At 52.7% G+C, this 21,570-nt stretch overlaps 1 protein-coding gene across 2 annotated transcripts; it reads left to right on the top strand.

The window, feature by feature from the left end:
• Positions 1-1,787: 1,787 nt before the first annotated feature.
• Positions 1,788-20,378, top strand: ETNK2 (ethanolamine kinase 2). 2 transcript variants are annotated; one of them, XM_005308255.5, is made up of 8 exons: positions 1,788-2,405; positions 8,457-8,716; positions 10,024-10,161; positions 12,371-12,513; positions 12,658-12,741; positions 14,090-14,265; positions 17,146-17,219; positions 17,945-20,378. In XM_005308255.5, the coding sequence occupies exons 1-8, from the start codon at positions 1,965-1,967 to the stop codon at positions 18,015-18,017; spliced, it is 1,389 nt and encodes a 462-aa protein (XP_005308312.3). In that variant the 5' UTR covers positions 1,788-1,964; the 3' UTR covers positions 18,018-20,378. The 2 variants fall into 2 exon arrangements, with proteins under 2 accessions (XP_005308312.3, XP_042704975.2); XM_042849041.2 differs by lacking the exon at positions 17,146-17,219 and having other exon boundaries at positions 1,849-2,405.
• Positions 20,379-21,570: the final 1,192 nt, after the last annotated feature.

The raw sequence follows: 21,570 nt of genomic DNA on the forward strand, positions 1-21,570 counted from the left end.
CCTCATCAGCTGCTCACTGAATTATCAACAGTGCTTAGGTACACAGTTGGGACGTGGGCTAGTTCTCCCTGATTGTGATCTCCAACTTTCAGGCAAGAGAAAGACGCTTCTCTGGTTTAATGACAGTTCTTGGCATTCAATTCGCACGGCTGATTCATTAAATAGCAGCCTCCGTGCAGCAGCAAGGGAGGGTAGGGAGTGGGATCAGGTAACTCCTGAGGCGCAAAGGGGGGTGGTGCTAGGGGCCAGCTTAACTCCTGAGAGCACAGGGAACCAGCAGCAGATGTGGTTTACAGCTCAGTAGATTTGCATGGAAAAGCTCGCATCCCCCAAAGGATAGGTACCCGCATGGTACAGGGGTACCTCCCCCGCCGTTGCCTCACGCTGGTGGGCTCCTGTGTTAAGTGCAGTGGTGTGTACTAAGGTGTGTGTTATGCTTATGGCAATGCTTAATAAAGCCAGGTCCTAGGGCTGGAGTGTGTTTGGGACGGGCTGCAGAGTCACTTCCTAGCAAAGGGTGGGGTGGGGTTTTTAACGGACAGGCCCCAGGCCAGCTCCTGAGCTGCATTCTCACTTCTTTGCATCGTTCGGGAGGCGCAGAGGTGCTGGACAGCATCTAGCTCCCCCCCAGCTTGGCCAGCCCTACCCCATTCCTGTTCCCCCAGTCCCCGAGGCCCTTGCTCTAGCGGCCATGCCAGGGGAGAGGGGAGGACTTCAGTGGAGTTACTCCTGAGCTGGAGAGTGGAGAAGCAGGCCCAATATACTCAATAAATGACTGATCTGCCTCCTCTATCCCTCACTGGTGTATTCCAACCTCAGCTAAGAAGCTTCATACCTAGGCTCCATGGCTGTTGCTGGCTATAACTCGCAGCTGTAATCTATTAACGTTACTTAAAGGGGGTATAGGGCAGTAGATTCAATTGTGTCCCCTAAAACAGCATTCCCCTTTAAACAAAGTCCTTCTGAGCCCTGGTAATGAAACAGCCGCAGCAGAGCCTTAGGCCTCAGTAATTGACAGGCCCATTTCCTGGCTACCACTCTGTGCAACAGGCGGAGAGCACTGGCTGTGAGCCACTGGGGACTTGCAACTGATGAGCATTCACACTTCTGATTGCAACGGACAAGGCAATTAGGCCAAACTCAGCCTAGCGCAATGGCTGGAGCAATTACGACCGTCCTATTAAAGTGACAGATCCCCTTCTATTTATAGGCTGGGGGGGGGGGGGGGGACTCATGATCCTGAGGGTAAAGTGACTTTCCTGACTGACTGTGTCCCATTTATCTGGCTCCAATGTCTGAGTGCTTTGGAGAGGGCTGTTTTGCTCCATGACCGAACTTTCCCGTGATAATCAGGCCTATCTGGACCACACCAATAGGCAGCAGAGGGCAAAGGAGACTAATCCCTAAATAGCAGCGAGGTGTCACCTTCCCTGCCTTGAATCTTCCAATGTACTAACATTTAGTGTCCCTAAGACCTCTTGATTTCATTGACACAGGGCCAGCCCCGCAGGCAGGGCCCAGAAGAAGCCTGGAGGGGTGCAGGTTGGCGCCTTGACCTTTCCAAAGCACGCAGGGGCTCTGCAGGAGGCTGCACACTAGTACTAAACAACAAGCCCCTGGGGGACGGGAGTTAATGCCTAAATACTGGCGAGGGGCTGAGCCGGTGTCCAGCCCCAGCACTACGCCTGTGAGCCCAGACCCCTCTTGGAGTCTCTAGTCCCCCGTCTTCCCCCTGCCACGGGCTGCCCCACACTCCGCCCCCGGCCTGCAGCAGCAGCGCGGCCTTGGGGGCTCCTGCCAGGCTCAGCCAGTGCCCAGCCCTAGCGCACCGTGACCAGCTGGAGCGCAGCTGGCCGGCGCCCCCTCTGCAGTGCGCAGGGCCCGCGGGACGCGTGCTGGGGGCGGAGCAGGCGAGCTCATCCCCGGCCGAGCCGCTCCGGGCGCAGGGCCCCCCCGGGGGCAGGATGGCGGCGCCCTGGCGCTGGGTGATCCCCGTGACATCACAATGGTGGCAGGCCCGAGCGCTGCCGGGCTGGGCACGGAGGGGAGGCGGCGGGGCTGACTCATGGGTTCGCGGCGGCGGCGGCGGCTCCTCCCCGCCCAGCCCCTCTCCAGCCCCTGCCCATGGGCCGCTGCCCCAGCGCTCCGCGGCTAGCGGGGGTGGAGTCGCCGGTGCCCCCTCCCCGCCTCCCGCACTGGCCCGGGCGAGGCTGCGGCTCTGCCCGCACTGCACGTGGGCCATGGAGGAGAAGGTTTCGGCCGCCGCCGGGCTGCACGGCCGCCGGGGCTACCCGGCCGTGCGCTGCCTGGGTATCGCCGTGGATGAAAACAACGTCCGGCCGGGCGCGCTGCAGCTGATCCGGGAGCTGAGACCGCAGTGGGAGACGGAGCGAGTGAAAACCAAGGTACGGGAGTGAGTGTCACCCTGGGGTGCCGCTCCCCGAGGGGCTGCGTGTGTGTCACCCTGGGGCGCTGCTCCCCGGGGGGCGAGGGGCAGGGCTGGGTTTACTCGGTGCTGCCACAGCGCGGGGTGGGCTGGACTTGTTGCCTTCCGCAGCTCCCTTCCAGCCCGGTTTCCATGGCTCTCTCGAAGCCAGGCAGAAGGGAAACCTCTTGTTATGGTGAGATCTGTTATGTGCAACAGCCTCCCCCAGCACCCCGGGGCGTTGCAAATTCGCCCTGGGCTGTGGGGCTAGAAAATACCCTGTACGGGACAATGTTGTACTGAATGACCTGCACCGGGTCTTTCCTCCCTAACGGTGGTACTTAGCGATGTGACCGGGCATGTTTTCTCAGCACCCCTCTCCTTCCCGGAGGCGCTGGAGTGGCTGCAAAGAATTGAGCGGTGACTGAGCGGATTCCCGTTACACGCAGAACTCTAAAATGCCTGTTGCGCGTTGGAGATTTTTAAGAGCGGGTTAGACAGACACCTGTCAGGGATGGTCTAGAGAATACCTAGTCCAGCCATGAGTGCGGGGGACTGGACTAGGTGACTTCTCGAGGTCCTATGATCTATGAATACTGGTTCTCCCGAGGCAGAGGCGTCTAATCGTTCGAGCCAGAGATCAGGCACTAGGACTCCAAGAATCTGTTCCTGGTTCTGCCACTAATTGGCTTTGCTGCCTCAGTTTCCCCATCTGTCAAATGATAGTAATGACAGATTGCCTAGCTTAGCTCCTCAAGATTTGTAAAGTACTTTGAGATCCCTGCATGAAACTGTTCTGTAGCTGTGCAGTGAGGGTACAGTCCTTATAGTATCGATGTAATAGAGTATTCATACAAGCGTGTGCACTTATTTCCAGTGTGCCCGGAGCATCCTTAATAATATATTAATAGCCCAGAGTCATTTAAATACAAGAAGCTGCGTCAAAATATTTGTGCCAGGGCAGCTGCTAGTAGGCAGGAGACTCTTGAGTTAAGGCTGTGATCTCTTCAGGGAGGGACTGGGTGTCCTGTGTTTGTACAGCACCTTGAGCTCTGGTCTCAGCTGAGCCCTCTAAGTGCTGCCTATAATACAAAGAATTCATAATAATAAGACTCTTGTCAGCTCTCTTGTATCCATGCATTGATATTGTGTTGAACAGCAGCGCTTACTTGTGTAAGCGTAAAGGGAAGGGCCGGCGTGCCTTAAATCTTCGCTCCAGCTGATGTTATTTTAGGTTTGGGGGTTTTTTTAACATGTTAATACTGGGGGGAGGGGGTATTTATTATTTATTTTCAGAAAAACAATGTTTTTTATTAGAGAATTGAAGCAGATCCTTGGCTGGTGCATTTCAGCATCACTGACTTTTGATTCCATAGTGTCAGTGCCAGGCTGTTAGGTGTTGTGCAACACTGCAGATAGAAGAGGCTAAGTCCTCTGGAGTGGCCAAGGTCTGCTCGGTGTAGGACCCAGGAGAGCTGGGCAAAGGTGGCTGTAACCCCCCCCTCCCCCCGCATGCCCACACACACAGTTCTGGGGTCAGCTGAAGACTGTTCAGCCCCCCAGTACAAGTAAAAGGAGCCTACAGGTTGCTCTAGGTTACGCCCAAGTGCAGTGGTCTCCAAGGATCTGGCCCCACAACCAGCGTATCCCCTAGTTCTGCCACTAAGCAGAAAGCATCTCCCTGCAGGGACTGGACTAGATGACCTCTCGAGGCCCCTTCCAGTCCTATGATTCTATGCTAGAGAGCTTCAGGGCATTGTAAACAAGCTTGATAGCATACTGTGGGAGGGGTGCCTGCTTCTCTCTCACCTTAGGTGTGATGAGGAGAGCCAGAGCAATACATCCAGCGCTGAAGACCTGTCTGGACTGCAGCAGGTTGGAGCTCTATGCTCTGCATTCCAGTATCTTTAAGGCTGTGTTGGCGACAAAGAAATGCCCCTGCTTAAATACTTATGCACCTACCATCCAATGAAAGAGACCGGAGATGCCCAAGAGCACTTTGGGGTGAAGAATGGCTGTGAGAACGTCTGAATAGGCAGGAATGTACATATGTCAGGGCAGGGATCTGTGTACAAGGTGATGAATGTGAGAACAGGCAGATTGGTACAGGTGGATGTAGTGTCTGGGGGTGTTGTGTGAATTGATGGGGGCAGGCAGACATAGGGGCAGGTGGACACAGAATGCATGGTTCGGTAAGTTAAGTGGTAGGTGGTGGATGGGAACAGTGGAGTTAGTGGTTTGGAAGGATCTATAAATTTGTGTGCATGAATGGTCGGATGTAGTACAACAATTCCTATGCTGCTGTGAGAGGGGATGAAGCAAGAGGGAATGAGGTAGTGGCTGGGCACCCATGGAGTCAGATCGTCCCTGATCCTTGCATGTGTGCAGAGAACGTTCCCCATTCTGGAGCAGTTCACGCACGGGGCCTAAGACAGTTGCAGCCCTTGTGCTCGGGGAAGCGCTGCACATGCCTGTCCATCCTAAAGGGGGTGGAGGGGCCGTGGTCCTAGTCCCCCTTCATGAGCCCACGCAGTGGGTCAGGCACACTAGACAGAGCCCCTAGTCCCCTTTTTTCATTTGCAGACCACTAAAAATGGAGATGCGGACCCCTTTGGAAATCTATTGATTGCATCTATAGCTGAGTTCTGTTCAGTCCGTTTTTAGTCTGTCATTCATAGACCCCGTAGCCATAGTCAGGCTCCCCGGGTTGAGAGCCACGGCCCTACAGGATGATGCTACTCGCATTGTTCCTCAGGGTCCCAGGACGGGATTAAGCTCTGTGCAGCATGGTCCCCCTCCATGCAACCACGGGGTGACGTGACTTTGTGTTGCCCCCTGCTCGGGGCTGTGCATCAAAAGCACTATCAAGACCTAAATGCAAAGAGCACTAACTCCTGGGGCTCTCGCCTAATCATTTCTAGGATTATTGCCACAATAAAGCCCTGGCTTCCACTCCCCTCCTATACCCTGTAGCAGAAATACCAGCCCCCACTCATCCCCATGTTCCACAGGCGGCAATGGACGCAGCGGGGTAATTGGCTGTTCCAGGCTGGGAGGATGTGGGGGATATGACGCTGCTGGTAAATGTTCACTCTGCAGTTGACGCTTCTGGGAACGTCTCAGGTGGTCTCCTGAGCAGCTGTCCTTGTTCCTGGAAGCTGGAGGAGGTGTGAGATGCTGTGTACACAGGTCATCAGCAGTGTTGAAATGACTGTCATGGAATGCAAGGAGGATCAATACCAACAGTCCAATTCACACCCACAGGAAAGATCTGAATGGACTTTAGATCTGAAAATGGAGAAGAACTGAGACAGAGTTCAGTTTGCCAAAGGGGCGGGGGCTGCTGAGCTAGAACTGCTGGGGGAGTGGGACCTGTCCATAGGAAATTCCTGTTCTCGTCCTCACGTAACCTGGGGCTATTCTATTCCATCTGCAGGGGGGTAGTTTCAGTGGATCCGATCTTTAGCTGGTGTAAATCTGGATAGTTCCAGTGACGTTGATGGAATTATGCCGGTTTATACCAGCTGAGGATTTGGCTCATTAGATCTGAAAAGAGGAGGACAGGGAGAGGCTGAGGGCGAAGACTTTAAGGAGATAGGAGTCTTATGGTATTTACTTCTCTCTGGCATGTGAAGATCAAATCAGTTTCCTTTTTACTTATAGGGGAGAAGCATATTGTCACCTATAGCGAAGCTACTAACGCTTCAGATCGTGTCCTGGGCAATGCTGGACAAAGCCTTGGCCACAAGAGTAGCATCAGATTGGGCGGTACGGCACCAGGCTGTGCCCTTGGTTCTGACGCTTCTGCAACCGCGCGTAGCCTGAGCAATGCCGGCTTTGCGCGTGGTGTCCCTCCCATGTGCATCAGGCCATAATGCTGGGCGCTGCCCACCCAGGCAAAGCAGGCACCATCAGATTGCACCCTGAGTGCCACGGCCTCCTCAGCACACTGTGTCACAGATACCGCTGCAATATTACTCTGCCCATCCCATTGCACTCCCAGGCCTGGCCCCAGGCAGCATCAGATCTGCCTTCTGAAAGGCCCAAGGATCCAATCCTGCATTTCCCAGAGCAGGATGGTTCGGCGGATTGCAAGGATTGCCTTTGTGGGGGCGCCTTGCCCAGCATTTGCTTGAAGCCGGAGCTAGCAGCCCCCCACTTCCCCACAAGCATCAAATTCCCCCAACTTTTAAAAAATGGAAGAGGAGAAAAGTGCCCCTTGGAAACAGCATTAATCTTAGGGTTCCGCTTCGCCCCCATCTCGTTGACTCCATTCGCTCCACTGACTTCAGCGGAGTTACTCCTGATTTACCCCAGCGTGAGTGAGAGCGGAATCAAGCCAATATTTCTCGCCATCCCTAGACCATCTGGAATTGCCTGCCTTCCCTATCAAACCACGCCTCTGTGCATTTCCTCTGCTTCCCAGGAGAGAGCATAGACAGGAGTAGAGAGGGAGAGATCGGCAGGAAGAGGGGTCATGGAGTTGGAGAGGACGGGGGAGGGGGAGAAGACTCCGTGTATTCGGGCACCCAGCCAAGTTAAGGAGAAGTCCGAACAAAACCCTCTTTCCATCTGTGAGGCGCCATCAGAGTAGTGACAGAGGCATCCCCAGCAGAGACATCGCCGTCGGTGATCTCAGCGCTGCTCAGCCCCCTGGGGTGGGTGGGTTGGTTTGTTTCATTTGCTCCTCGCTGTGTTTTGTGCCTGGCGCGCTGTGCCAATTCAGAGATTCTGCCCACGGAGCAGCTCAGAACCTACAGACGCCTGTGCTGCGGACCTCAACCACCTAAAGGTGGAACGGTTCTTTTAGCTCTCTTGAGTCGTCAGCCGGAAAACAGCCCAAACCACCCAGCTGTGCCCGGTTCCTTCATCAGCGCCTCCAGCTAGCTGAGAACTTATCACAGGCCGATCCGTAGGTTTGAAACCCTGCTGAGCGCCCCACTGAACTGGGATCGAGTCCCAGGTTTGTAACTTAACCCAGTGTCATGCTTTGCTGTTAAATCACCCAGCTCCAATTATACGCCTGGGCCGTGTGAGGAGTGCAAGACAGGCCCATGTTGGGATGCTCCCGCTGACATAACCAAGCTCTTATCTAAACCATGTGGTTCCGTGCGGTGAGGGTGCTGCTGAGACCCCTTCGTTCCTCACCCTGTCCCATTCCTGTTATCTGTTCCCCCCACCCCATCTTACTGTAGCCTCTTTTGGCAGGGACCGTGCACAGGTGCATGCATTCATTCACAAGCACCGCCCAGAGGGCATAAAACAGAACGGCCCCAGCAATGACCCAGGTTGCAAGGCGGGGGAGAATCAGACCCGGTGTCTTGCAATCTGTCCTTGTAAAGTGTCTAGTGCACCTCGGACACGGTTCAAATAATATTGCTCCACGCTGCGCATTTAACAGCCTCAGCCCATGTGCCCTGAGTCACAACATCCATCCTCAGCCAAAGGCTGGTGACCTGGCTAGGACTCCATTTGAAGTGTCTGTGCTGTTCGCTAATCAGCGTTTGGACTGGCGACGGTGGCAAAGAGAGGAAGGATGGTTAGGGTGTTTGCTTGGGACTCAATTTCCTGCTTCACCACAGACCCCCGTGTGACCTTGGGCAAGTCCCTTAGCTCTCTGGGCCTCAGTTGCCCATCTGTACAATGGGAATAATAGCCCTGCCTCGCCAGGGTGCTGTGAGGATGATGATAATAATGCCTAGCTTTTATATAGTGCGTTTCATCAGATCTCGGAGCACTTTCCCATGGACTTGAAGGCAGGTGGAGTGTTCTGTCCACTAGACCACACTGCCTCCCTCAGTCAAATACATTGGAGTGTGAGCCACTCACATGTTACAGTCATGGCGGCCAGATAAGTACCATGGACAGAGTCCTGCGCCAACCTTTTTTTTTACACTCGGGGCTGTTAGGATTATACATTAGTGTCTCTTTTTCCCCTCTCCACTGGGCATTCCCCTGGGCACACACTTGTTAATGGCCCCTTTTCCCCATGCCACGCCCTAACCCTCTCCCTCTGTCCCTCCCTCTCCAGCTCTTCACCGACGGCATCACCAACAAGCTCATGGCCTGCTATATGGACGAGGGGATGGCGGACGCAGTCCTGGTGCGGGTCTACGGCAGGAAGACGGAGCTCTTTGTGGACAGGGAAAATGAGCTGAAGAATTTCCAGGTGCTGCGAGCCCACGGCTGCGCCCCCAACCTCTACTGCACCTTCCAAAACGGCTTGTGTTACGAGTTCATGCAGGGGACGGCGCTGGGACCTGAGCATGTGCAGCAGCCACAGATCTTCAGGTGTGTGTGTTGGGGAGTTTGTGCAACGTTTCCTTCCTCCGTGGTCCTGCCTTGGGAGGGGAAAGACACTAGGGCAGATTGCTACGGGCCTGATTCTGCTATCAGTCTTAGGGTGCTGCGTGCAGGCAGGGCCGGCTCCAGGCACCAGCCCAGCAAGCAGGTGCTTGGGGCGGCCAAGGGGAAGGGGCGGCACGTTGGGCTGTTCGGCGGCAGGTCCCTCTGGGAGGGAAGCACCTGCCGCCGAATTCCCGTGGAAGAAGAAAGCGGTGCGGTGGAGCTGCTGCTGGAGTGCCGCCGATCGCAATTGCGATCGCGGCTTTCCCCCCCACCCCCCTCACGCAGCTTGGGGTGGCAAAAACCCTGGAGCCGGTCCTGCGTGCAGGGAGTGACGTTTGGAAGAAGCCAAGCCAGATCGGGGAATGGGCTCCTGACACCTCCGTGCTCTGCAACGCCCCATATTGGGCTGCTAGCAGGAACTTGGGTGGGAGGCAGCATAGGACGTTCCTTCTCCCAGCTACCAGAGGCAGCTGCTGGCAGGGGGGTGGGCGTTGCCTTTCTCTTGCAGAGTGGCCTTTCATCTGGCGGATGGGTAGTATGCATAACCATTGCCAACCCCACAGAGGCTGTTCCCCTGAAGTCTCCCGTACCATTTGCCTAGATGGAACCAGGACAGCAGCATTCCTGGTAACCGCAGTTGCCAAACAGATTCCCTGCTAGTGTAAAATGCCAGCAGTATTGCCAACTCTCCTGGTTTTCTCACAAGTCTCACAGTTTTGGGTGTACTGATTGAAGCCCCAGCTGCTGGAATCAAGTGATCACATCAGAATCTCCGCTTTCATTTAAAAAGAAGTAACTTGTAACCCTCAGGGTTGTTGAGAGGGCTTGAAAACATGATGCAATTGCAACCTGAGGGCTCAGAAACCAGAGAGCAAATCAAAGGAACAAACAACAACAAAAATTTGGCTTGAAAATCACAAGTTTTAAAAAAAAATCTCATGATTTTTGAATCCTTGAGGTTGGCAAAGCTGAAATTGCCATTGCTCCAGAGACTTACACCAGCAGAGAATTTGGCCCAGTGAGTTTGGAGATTTTTGAGACGGTACGTTGGAGCATTTGGAAATCACACCGCTAAAACGGAGAGTGAATTTAGACGCTTTCAGCCTGAATTTTTAACAGTGGACGCTGATTTTGTGGGTGCCCAACTTGATCTCCCTGGGGTGTGGTTGACAGAGGGAGCTGAGCATTTCCCATTGGCAGAATCTCTAAGTGTAGCCACCTATTATCGCCGCACCTGTGATTTGTTCTAGGTTGATAGCCTGGGAAATGGCCAAAATGCACGCAATTCACGCCAACGGGAGCCTCCCCAAGCCCAGCCTGTGGCACAAGCTACACAAGTACCTTACCATCGTGAAAACAGAGGTCATCACCAAGGCATCCATCCCCAGGTAAAGAGAGAGAGAGAGAACCCAGCAACAAGACTCCTGCTAAGGGCATCCACACAGTTCTAGCTAGCTGCATTGTGCTCGTCTCTAGTCCTGCATATGGGCTCAGGCAATGCAGCCAGGCAGTTGTGGGAAGGGTAAGTGACATAACTGGAGCTGGGCAAAAATTGAGTGAAGAAACCAGGCAACAGGCAAAGCCCTGGCTGGGTTTTGTCACAAACCTAAAATTCACAACAGGTTTGTCAAAAGATTCAGTGAGGTCACTAAACTATCAGCTTAGCTACGGGGAGTCAGGCCAGTCCAGGGATTGGGCAAAGCGAGACGAAGGTTCGGTTTGAAACCATGCAACTCTGAAACTCTGGCCCAAGACAAAATTTTGAGGGCTTTGGTTGAGTTTTGGGGCTTGTTTGAATCCCAAAAGTGCAGGGAAGGCAAACACATGAGCTAAGGAAAGAAAGGTGAACATCTGAACCGAACTGCTGAGCACTAGACATAACGCGGGCGGGACATATGTCAGCGGACCAGCTGCAATCCAGTTGAGGCTGACACAATTACAGCAAGGTTTGTCATTTTTCATGTAAAGGAGCAAACAATGTTTGAACCATGCTATGGCCCTTCCATAACACAACGGGGAAACATGGTCTAAATATAGTTATGGTCTGTCTACTCTACAAGATTGACCTATGAATTAGCCAATCTTTATATCTGGGCCCACCAACAAGCAGACTTTCCAGCGTAGACGAGAACACACGGGAGAATGAACCAGGTTGAAACGAAAAATCTCTTTCAACACTTAACTGTCAGATTATGCTGCCTAGCCTTTGCTCTGAGTTGCCTTGGAGAGACCTTCGCCATGTCACAGACAAAGACTTTGGAGCGATCAAAGTGGAGACGACTTAGATTGTAAGCTCTCTGGGGCAGGGACTGTCTTTTTGTTCTGTGTCTGTACCGCACCTAGCACAGTGCAGTCCTGGGCCATGACTAGGACTCCTAGTTGCTGCAGTAATATTGTTACTAGCAGTAATAATAACTCCCAGGAAAATCACCCCAGCTGGGATTAAACTGGGACCTGAGCCCCACTTACACTGGGAATTGACCCCAATTACGTGGGCAGATTTTACACGCAGTTCAGGATAATATGGGTTAAACCAGGGGCCGTTGTAGACCAGGTACGGTAGCTTTAAAACCATTATAGGCCTAACACGGTTTTTCAGTGATCCAGACAATGCATGTTTAAAACCAGTCCATCTAATGACCAGTGGAGACAAGGCCTTGAGGGAGATTTAGTCCATTCCAGGTGGGTGGATCCAGAAGAAGTCTCAACCTGCGTCAGGATCCACCTACTTGGATGCTATCAGTCCAATAAACAGGGAAGGTGAATGACCTAGGTGGCACACACAGTGCATTAAATGATCAGTTGGATTTAATTATTAACTAGCTCTTTTTTTTTTTTTTTTTGGTATCACTAGGTGGCTTGAGGTCATTAGCACAACATATGCCACTGTGGTTTCTTGAAAAATTCCCATTGTCCTTGTGGCTCTGGGCCTGGGAGCTCGATTGCCATGGTAGCTCAGGGGAATAGACCATCGTTTTGATCCACATGGACCCTTCGAAGGCTAATTGCAATGAGAGTCTTCTGCTTCTGTTTTAATTGATCTGATTGTTGCTGTTTTGTGCCCTATATGTGACATGGGTTTGAGTCTTGGTCTAGTTCCCAGTGGGACAGGGTTCTACATCACCATAACCACCAGTGCAATTGACCTCACTTGTTAGCAATATCCACCTAGAGGCTAAAGAGTCAACGGGGCACAGAGAGAGAATTATCCTTTCCCTCCTAGAGAGAGTCCATCCACATCACTGTGGAGGCACGTTGATAGGATAACATGGGGAAGCTTCGGCTGCTTGATCTGTCCCTGCTCTGTGGCTAAGTAGAGGATCCCAATCTCCAGGGCAGTCAAGCCATTCACCACTGCTGAGCATCAGAACTTGGGAGTGCATGGCTCCCAGCCTGGTGTTTAGTCCACATTGATCTTCCAGTGAACAAAGAGGTTTTTGCTGGACGAAGTACACACGAGATGTGATTCTCCAAGACTGTGCTGCCCTAGGAGATCTTGAAAGTTATTGAGCTTTGCATTATTTAAAAAAAAAACCCACACATTTGAAAAGAAGCTTATTGTGCATGGACATGACCTCACATCCTCTTCTCCCCTAGGTTCCGTCAGGAAGTGCCCAGTCTGGAGGTGCTAGAACAAGAGGTTGCCTGGCTGAAGGAATATCTCTCCCAGCTGGGCTCACCCATCGTACTGTGCCATAACGACCTGCTGTGCAAAAACATTATCTACAACGAGACCGAAGGTTTGTTCCATTCCTGTCCAGTGCACACGAGCTTTGCGAACATGTCCCTTCCCCTGACGGTGGCTTCCAAGGGGTACAAGGATGCTGGCCTCTTGAAGAACCAGACGCGTCGGCTTTAACCACTCCCTGTTTTGCCTTCCACAGACCACGTGCGGTTCATAGACTACGAATACGCCGGTTACAATTACCAGGCTTTCGACATTGGGAACCACTTTAATGAATTTGCAGGTGAGTCAAGCTCCCTCCTCCCTCCTGCCCCCCACCCTTCTTTTCCTAGCCTGAAAGCTGGGCCCGCAGTTTGGTGGAATGTTTCCCTAAGGCCGTGTTTACTTACAGGGTAACTGATCAGGATATTTCATTAATGTAAGTAACTGTAGGAAACATTCCTTCCTCTCCCCATGTTTAGCCCCAAGTGCAAGTTATATTTATGCCTGTCGGTATCCGTTTCAGCTTGCGCTGTGTAGCCTTCAGCTCTCGCAAGCTAAACAGGGTTGGACCAGGTCAGCACTGGGAGGGGAAACCTCTAAAAGGATTTGGAGGATGTTTTGTGGGTGATTCAGTATTTGGTACTTCTCCCTTCAAGTAACTACTGAGCCAAGAGCCATGTCTGGGGGGGATTGTGCTGGTGGAGTTGCCAGCACCTTTCAAATGAGATCTAAAACTGAGATCCTGGCCGCTTGTGGGCATTAAAGTTGCCATGGCAATAACAGAGTGTTTGGGTCATTCTGTTCTGTGTACCCGATTTCCCAATGCGGTCTCAGTTGGCTTCTCTCCCAGCCCTAAACTTCTGAGCAGCGTTCCTGCGCGCGGTTGAATAGCTGCCATGTTCCTCTCCAAAGGAGCCTACAGGAAGTTACTCCTTGCACTTTGAAGACAAAAGGAGTTGTAGATGTACAAATAATTTTTACCTTGAAGACTTAAGCCGGATTATTGCAGCCTGAAGCGCAAACCTGCACTGAAACTTTTAAGTCCCCTTCTGCACGTCACTGCTGAGAGCAAACAGTAAGAGAGATCAAATCCAGGCTCATGCATGACAGGGTGTTCATGGGCCAGACTGGATCTAGGGGAAAAAGGGGTTTGGGCTGGACTAGATCTAGGGGGAAAAGGGATTTGGTATGTGTCATGGCACCCTTTTGTTTCCTAATTCAGTGGCCTTTCTCAGAGATCATTCCAAATTATTTTAAAGCCTCCGAAGAACGTCTAGGAGTAAAATTCACATGGAGTGCAGGGAAGATTAGGAATCAGCTCAAGTGTCTCTCAGAGGGAAATCACATTTAGATTGTAGCTTCAGGTCCAAAATCCCAGTGCCAGAGAGGGAAGGATAGGACCCATTTGCTAACAAGTCGATAGGATCAGTGTACTTGCATCCCATCCCTAGCTCTGGGGCAATAACTCGTTCCACTAGAACGGCCCTTGACTTACATAGCGTTTGTCTCCCAGGGGCTGATCCAATGGTAACTGAACGATTCCCATTGACTTCAATGGGCTGTGGCTCACGCCCTGGGAGAGCCTAGAGGAGCTGCCTTGTTCTCCTCTCCCACCTCCAGTCCTCCTAATTGCTAGCTTCTGTTTGCAGGGGTGAACGAGGTGGATTACAGCCTATATCCCAGCAGAGACACTCAGCTGCAGTGGCTGAGGCGCTACCTGCAAGCCTACAAGCAACTGAGCCGGGAGAACCAGGGAAACGGAGGGGGAGTCGTCTCTGACAAGGAGCTGGAGACCCTCTACGTGCAAGCGAACCAGTTTGCTTTAGTGAGTGGGCGCCCAGCGGGGTGGTGGGAGGAGGCAGGACTGAGAAGGTGACGCACGCTGGGGCAGGGGTTCCGAATACACTGAACCCATGGGAGAATAGATTGTTGGGGAATAGAAGAGAGATATTTACCATCCACTGGAGCATGTTCTTCTCTGACAGGCAAGTCCCAGGGCTCTTTGGTGGGAGAGTTAATCAGCCCTGAAATGCACTCTGGGATCCAGTTACGGGAGTGGACAGGGAGAGGAAATAGGATCTGGTCCAGTGGTTCAAAGACACTGAAATTCTTCACTGTGCCTATGTGTCCACGCTATGTGTGTTTAACATTGCTGCAGTCCCAGGCCCAGGAGTGAACCAACTCGGGCGTAATGGTCCTGGAGCACCACTGTTCATGAAAGGAACATAGGAATTACCATACCTGACTAGAGTAATGGTCCATGGCCAGCACCAGATTCTTTAGAGGGGGATTCAAGAAGCCCCAGAATTAAAGTTCTCCAGCGGAGGGAAGGGAACTGCTGTGGAAGCAGAGCGGGAACAGACGCGATGGATCAGATCTTGCTAAAGAGCTCAGCAGGTTGGGCACACGTCGATTTTTTTTTTTTTTTTTTTTTTTTTTAAGATCTAGGCCCAGTGGTGCTTTCAGAGCAATTAGAGACCTGGTCCAATATACGTCAGCAGAGTCTGCCCACCTACCTGGAAGTCCTTCATGTTATTAAGTTCATCCGACAATAAGGCAGATCCTCTCTAGGAGTCAGATGGCCAAGAGCTCTGAGCGCCACTTAATTCCTCACGAATCCAGACCTAATGCCACAACTGACTCTGAGCAGAGTGGTCAGTGGGGGAGAGCACTTGATGGAGCAGCCAGAGTCCCTTCCCTGATCGCTTTCCCCCCCCAGCCATTATGGTTCTTCACTGCCTTCCACCTTGTGTAGCATTTACGCCTTGTAGGTACCCGTTGTTCAGGGGTTAAAAGCATCGCCAGCCTCAAGCACTCCAAAAATCATGAGAATGGCTTTGACACTCAGGTCACCTTTTCATGTTTTTCTCTGCAACCAGGAGGCTAGAAAGTTCGTTCTCTCTCTCACACACACTCACTCATTCTCTCTCTCTCTCTTAAGTGAAAGCTGAGATTCCCATGCAGTCTCTTGATGGGGTTTTAAGAAACCCACCAACTATCACAAGAGTGCTGTTAAAACCACAGGAGTTGGCAACACTGGACCGTGAACCAAGCCTGGGGGCCTGCTTTGTGGTTTGCAGAGTTGCGAGAAAGAGCAGGGCCCCCAGAAACCATGATCAGGCTCTGGGTTGAATTACAGCTCTTCTCCTGCCACTGAGGAGGGGCAGTGAGGGAAATCAGGCCAGGCAGTGGGTGGCTTTCTCTCTTCCCCCTGCCTTGCTTGAGGAACTATCCCAGGGGTAGCAGAGCTTACATGGGATCCGAGCCTCTGAGTCACTCTTAGCCAGATTTCTGAAAGAGCTAAGTACCCATTAGGACACCAAAATAAGTGGCCAGGTTTTTGAGAGAGAACTGCACATTGGGGCCGGGGCTTCTCTGAAATAGCCTGCCATAAGGGTCACAATGGGAGCTGCTAGGTGCTGAGCACTTGCAAATCTGGCTCTGAGCTCTATATGATCCTTGGTGAGCATAGGCTTAATGACGCATCTGACTGGGTAGTCTCAGGTTGCCTGGCTGATGGACAGACGGTGCCCTGTTAGCCATTATCTTGTGCATCTTCCTCCGGACAGCAAGAATCCAAGAAAACTGGCTGTCAGCCAAGCATGTGGGGCAGGATCAGCGTTGCAGAATGTATGGTGCATGTGGAACCCTGGAAATTTAGATTCTCAGCAAGTACAAATGGGTGAAGTCAGTGGAGCTGCACTGATTTCCACCAGCTGAGAAATGTTCTGGCCTATAGTTTCTGAGGACCAGAGTGTCTGTCCTCTATGGCAGCAAGACTGGGAGAGATCAAACAAGGAAGAAGTTCTGCACAGGTGGCCACCTGCTCATAAGCTGGAGAAGAGATGTGTCCCCATCTTCCATGAGAGAAGGAGGCCAAAATAAAGAGCGATACGCTTTGATTGTAGGTCGATGGGGTGATAACAGGTGAGCAAGGACTCCAGCGACCTGTTGGCCTGAACCTGGGACAAGGCCAGCTGCGCCCTGGAATACAAGGAAATCTGACTTTGCCAAGGTTACTTACATAAACTGTCCAGAGAGATCATTGACCCTGTTGGAGCTGCTACAGCAACCTTTGAACCGAGCAGCTGGAAGGGAATTTACCTTAGCTGGGAGCCAGGCTGTAAACAACTTCAGACATATCCGTTGCGATAAGGAAGCCAAGGGCTTGTGGAACTAGTCGCCTGTGTTTTAACTCCGAAACGGTGGACACGTTATGAAAAATTTCCAACATGCAGTGGCAGGGGATCAACCTAGAGGTGCCATCACCCAGGTGCGGCCAGCCAAGGATGGATCAAACCCAAGGCTGTCCCACTCTGAGGGAACTGGTGGTAACGCCCCGTTCCCCCCGCCCCGTGCAAGGAAGGGGATAACGTTTAGTTTACTTATGACTGTAAGATCTTTGGGGCAGGGTCAGCCTTTTTGTGCTGTGTTTGTACAGCACCAAGCACAGTGGGATTCTGCTCCATAAAAACGTCACGCAGATAATAATGAATAAGACAGGAGCTGACTGTTCATTAGCACAAAAAAGGCCATGGGCCAGATCCCCACCTGACTGCCAATCAGCACAGATTCACTGAAGCCAGTGGAGCGGACTTACACCAGCTGAGAATCTGGCCCCAAGTGCTGAGAGAACTGAGGCTTTGTCATCCCACAGTGGTATGGGAAGCGCTAGGCAGGTTCCTGATTCTTCTCTCTGTTGCAGGCCTCTCATTTCCTTTGGGCATGCTGGGCCCTGATCCAGGATAAATATTCCACCATAGACTTTAACTTCTTCAGGTGAGTGGGCCCCTGCGGCAGGGCTGGTGGTGGGTAGGGCTTCCCCTTTGCCATGGCACGAGCAGGCTGCCATGTTATTTCCGTGTCCAGGCTGATCAGCGCTGAGATCCTCGTTGGATCCGTGGGTCATGGCAGCACCCGGGCAGAGCACGTGGGGTGGTGCAGTGTGATGGGATGTGTAACACGGCCAGGATCGATGCTGGGACCCATGGATCCTAACAGGAGTGCCGCTCCAGCCTGGGCTAAAAGCCACACCTCTGTTAGCCCGAGCTGCAGCAGGCTCTTCAGATAAAATAGCCCAGCCCCAGATTGCCACGGTGTTATGGACACCCAGTGTATCAGCGTTCAGCTGCAGCACAGGAGAACGCAGTGAGCCCCAGGAAGACGGGGCTGCCCCTTGATCTGTTATCTCCTGCAGAGTTTGGACCAGAAATTCCTAGAATAAAGGCAGGCCATCTCTCTCAAATCCCATCTAGCTCCTTCCCCACCTGGTCTAGTTTTAAACAGCTCAAGCAATCAGGATGCCACCATTTCCCCCTTGGGGAGATTATTCCACACCCTAAATCACCCCTCTCCTTCCTTGCAGCAGACGTGAGTAAGCAAGGCCGGGGGCTTCCCCCTCGAAAGGAGGTGAGGGGAAATCCCCATAGCACCGACAGGGTGGAGGCAGTCAGGTGTTCCCACTCTCTTGTGTAAGATCTCTCTCTCTCTCTCTCTCCCCACAGGTATGCAAGGCTAAGATTTAAACAGTACTTCAAGGCAAAGTCTGTGGTGACAGCCCTGGAGATGCCAAAATGACGTCTCAAGGCTGCTTCAGGTCCACAAGATTCCCAGCTATTTTCTCCTGCACAGATTGGCTGCTGCCATGACCTCAGTCGGCCACCGGCTAGTGGAGGGGGCAGATAGTCTGGAGGGAGAGGGGGAAGGGGAAGGAAGACTTTCCGGGAAGCCAAAGATTAAACGAAGCCCCTGGAGCACAGTTATCCCATCTCTGGATTTAGCCCCATCGTTGGTTTTGCTGATGGTGCTGTTCCGGGGGATGATGACAGGACTTGGCTGCTGGCAAGACACTTGGTTCCAGGACTGGAGCGTGAGACATTCAGGATGGCCATGAGCTCAGCTGGACTTAAAGATTTCGGGACTGCCTTGCAGATTAGTATCGCCTTAAGATTGGAGCTGTGTTCCTTGGGCCGGGCGACCCGGCAGGTATGTGCTTTACCAAAACAAACCGTGCTGCTGTTTGGTGTCACATCCTCCACAGGGGATGGGGAATTCTGCTTGGTCAATCCTGTCTCAAGTGGGGATGGGGCTGACTCCGTGCCCCTCACCCACACAACCCCCTTGTGCCCCACACTGCAAGGGGCTGGCTCTAGACTCCTCCCCCTTTATTTCTGAATGCACACTTAGGGCTTACACAAGGCAACCTGCACAGGGGCTGCAGTCAGAGGGTCTGGCGAACCTGCCGCTAGGCCCTGCCATGGGCTAACCCAGGTCACATGGGAGAAGAAGGGGGACGTTCCTTTTGTCCCAAGCCTTAATGATAGAGGTTACAGCAGCTGGCAGTGACCCCTCCACCCCCACCCCTCAGCGTTGTTTGCCTAAGCATCTCAAGGAGGAGGTGAAGATCCCCTGACTGTGAAGAATGGTCCTGCTGCCAAAAATAAACTTTTCTTCCCAAATAGGGCTGCTCACCTGGTGCCTTGTCCCACAGCTGGGTGTCCTGGAGACATGGCCGACGTACCTCTTCCCTCCCTCTTCCCCCTGTCCCACCCGGCACTCTCCTTGGGCAGTGAGGAGAACACGTAACTTGCTACAAAGCACAGCTGGCCCCAAGCTGCTAAGTTTAGATGTGAACTTTCCCTGAATTTGGGGAGAAAGGGAGCAGGTTAGGAACTGGAGTTTGCTTAGCTCAGTAGAACCAGATCCCCGAATCTGGCCTGGGATCTCCCTTTAACCCTACCCAGGACGTGGTGTGTTTGGGGTGCGCTGTGCAGTCAGCTTCCACTGGACCCCCAAAATACTTTGCTAGGTGTGTGGTTTTGCACAAGCTTTTTCTTTTGCCTCAGATCTGTGGGGCCACATTCCCTGGTCTCCTCACAGTGTTTCCGCCAGCCAGGGATTGCTGTGCCCCACAGCCTCCCCTGGCTCCCTGAGAACATGTAGCGAGTCTGCAGGAGATGCAGATGGAAAAGGTAGAACCCCTGCACTTTCCTTAGGCTACAATAGTGCAGCCCCAACTCCCTCCCCCCACATTCTCAGTGCCTGAGTTGTTCGTGCCCCGCACCTTCTTTATGCTGGCCTTGCTGACGGAAAGGGGCCATAAGCCCATGGCATACGGGAAGAGCACAACGGGGATCACATCAGCAGCAGGGGTCACGCTGGCGGAACCAAAGCAATGGCTCTGGCTGTGCAGTGGGCCCGTAGGTCCAAGTGAGGACACCTCTGCTTTGCACGGGTGGCTGGGACGGCCCCTGGCAGCGCTAGCATCGGGAATGTGGAGCTCAGTGAGAGCCAACCCGGGTATATCTCCCGGGAGCTGGGAATCGCACTCCCAGTGTTGTCATAGCCGGACACCAGCCCCCAAGCGCTGGGGAGCTATGCAGCCAGCACTGAACTTTGAGCCTTGTGCAGCAGCCGGGAGCACCCCCATTTTATTCTGGCAGAGGGTTAACCAGGGCAATATCTGCTCCTACTGCAGACCAGAGTCTACGATGGGTGCTATAACATGGCAGGGGAGGGTGTGCATTGCAAAATGGGCATGTTTCTCCCAGTTGGATGTCAAGCCAGCATCCCACCTGCTGCTTAGTGGCTGGTTCGGCAAGGGTTAACCCTGCTCCCTTCATCGGGCCCACCGGCTGGCTGAGCGCTCCGGCTGCATTCCCAAGGTCAGCTCACGTTGTCAGGGCAGCCGCAGACTGCTGGCCTAGGGCCCGTTCAGCCTGTTTGTCCCCGTGCCCTGCTCTGTCCTGCGCTTCGATACTTGTGGTTCAAATCTAGAGTGATTGGTGGCACTGCAATTACCAGTGGTGTTAAACAGCTGTGCCTTCTGCCAGGAGAACGGGCGCAGAAGAACAAACCTCGCATTCTTACCCTGCAAGAAGAGCCAGTGTGTCCGGTGTTTTCTCAAATGATGATAATAAAACGCTGCTACTGTCTGGATCTTAGTGGAAGGTGGCTCTTTAATAACTGACGTGGGACGGGAGTTACAGGACAGCAGAGGGCCTCGTGTTTGCTGACAGTGACACTTGCGGGGGGGGTCGGTTTACAAAGAGGATGTCGATATTGTAGCGGTTTGGATGTTCACCTGGGATGTTGGGGAAACAGGTTCAAATCCTTCCCTGTGTGTGTTGGGATGGTGCCGAGTAGCTGAAAACCTATTGAGCTGCTCAGACTAGGTAAGTAAGTGTGGTCAGGCCATGTGTGCCCTGCACAAGACAGAGTTGTGTCTTGCAAACGTTTTTGGCCAATGGCTCAGCTGCTCCACCAGCCAGCCCAGGGCACTCGAACCACACCGGAAGCCCGCTGCTCCGGGAGTAGGAATTTGAACCGGGCTCTATCACAGCCCACGCATGGGCCTTAACCAACAGACGAGAGAATCTTTTCTAAGGAGAGCCTCTCCATCTCTTCTGTTGAAGCTGTTGCACTTAGTAACCGTAGTTAACTGTGTTGGGCCAGCGGGGAAGCCTGAGCAGTTGACTCTCTTGGGGGGTGTGGGTGTGTGTGTGTGTGTGTGTGTGTGTGTGTAAAAGGTGGACAAATTGGAGAAAGTCCAGAGAAGAGCAACAAACATGATTAAAGGTCTAGAAAACATGACCTAGGAGGGAAGATTGAAAAAATTGGGTTTGCTTAGTCTGGAGAAGAGAAGACTGAGAGGGGACATGATAACAGTTTTCAAGTACATAAAAGGTTGTTACAAGGAGGAGGGAGAAAAATTGTTCCTCTTAACCTCTGAGGATAGGACAAGAAGCAATGGGCTTAAATTGCAGCAAGGGCGGTTTAGGCTGGGCATTGGGAAAAACTTCCTAATTGTCAGGGGGGTTAAGCACTGGAATAAATTTCCTAGGGAGGTTGTGAATCTCCATCATTGGGGATTTTTAAGAGCAGGTTGGACAAACACCTGTCAGGGGTGGTCTAGATAATACTTAGTCTTGCCACGAGTGCAGGGGACTGGACTAGATGACCTCTCGAGGTCCCTTCCAGTCCTAGGATTCTGTGATCTAGCAACACCACCATCAAATCACAGCCTCAAAACTGGATCTTCCCCCCCTCCTTGGGTGCATAGCTTAACCACACCGCTTCAATGGAACCCACAGGTAGGGGCTCTCCATCTCTCCTGTTGAAGCTGTTCCAC

The sequence above is a fragment of the Chrysemys picta genome, chromosome 4, assembly GCF_011386835.1.
Source record: "Chrysemys picta bellii isolate R12L10 chromosome 4, ASM1138683v2, whole genome shotgun sequence".
In the NCBI taxonomy this organism is placed as follows: Eukaryota; Metazoa; Chordata; order Testudines; family Emydidae; genus Chrysemys; species Chrysemys picta.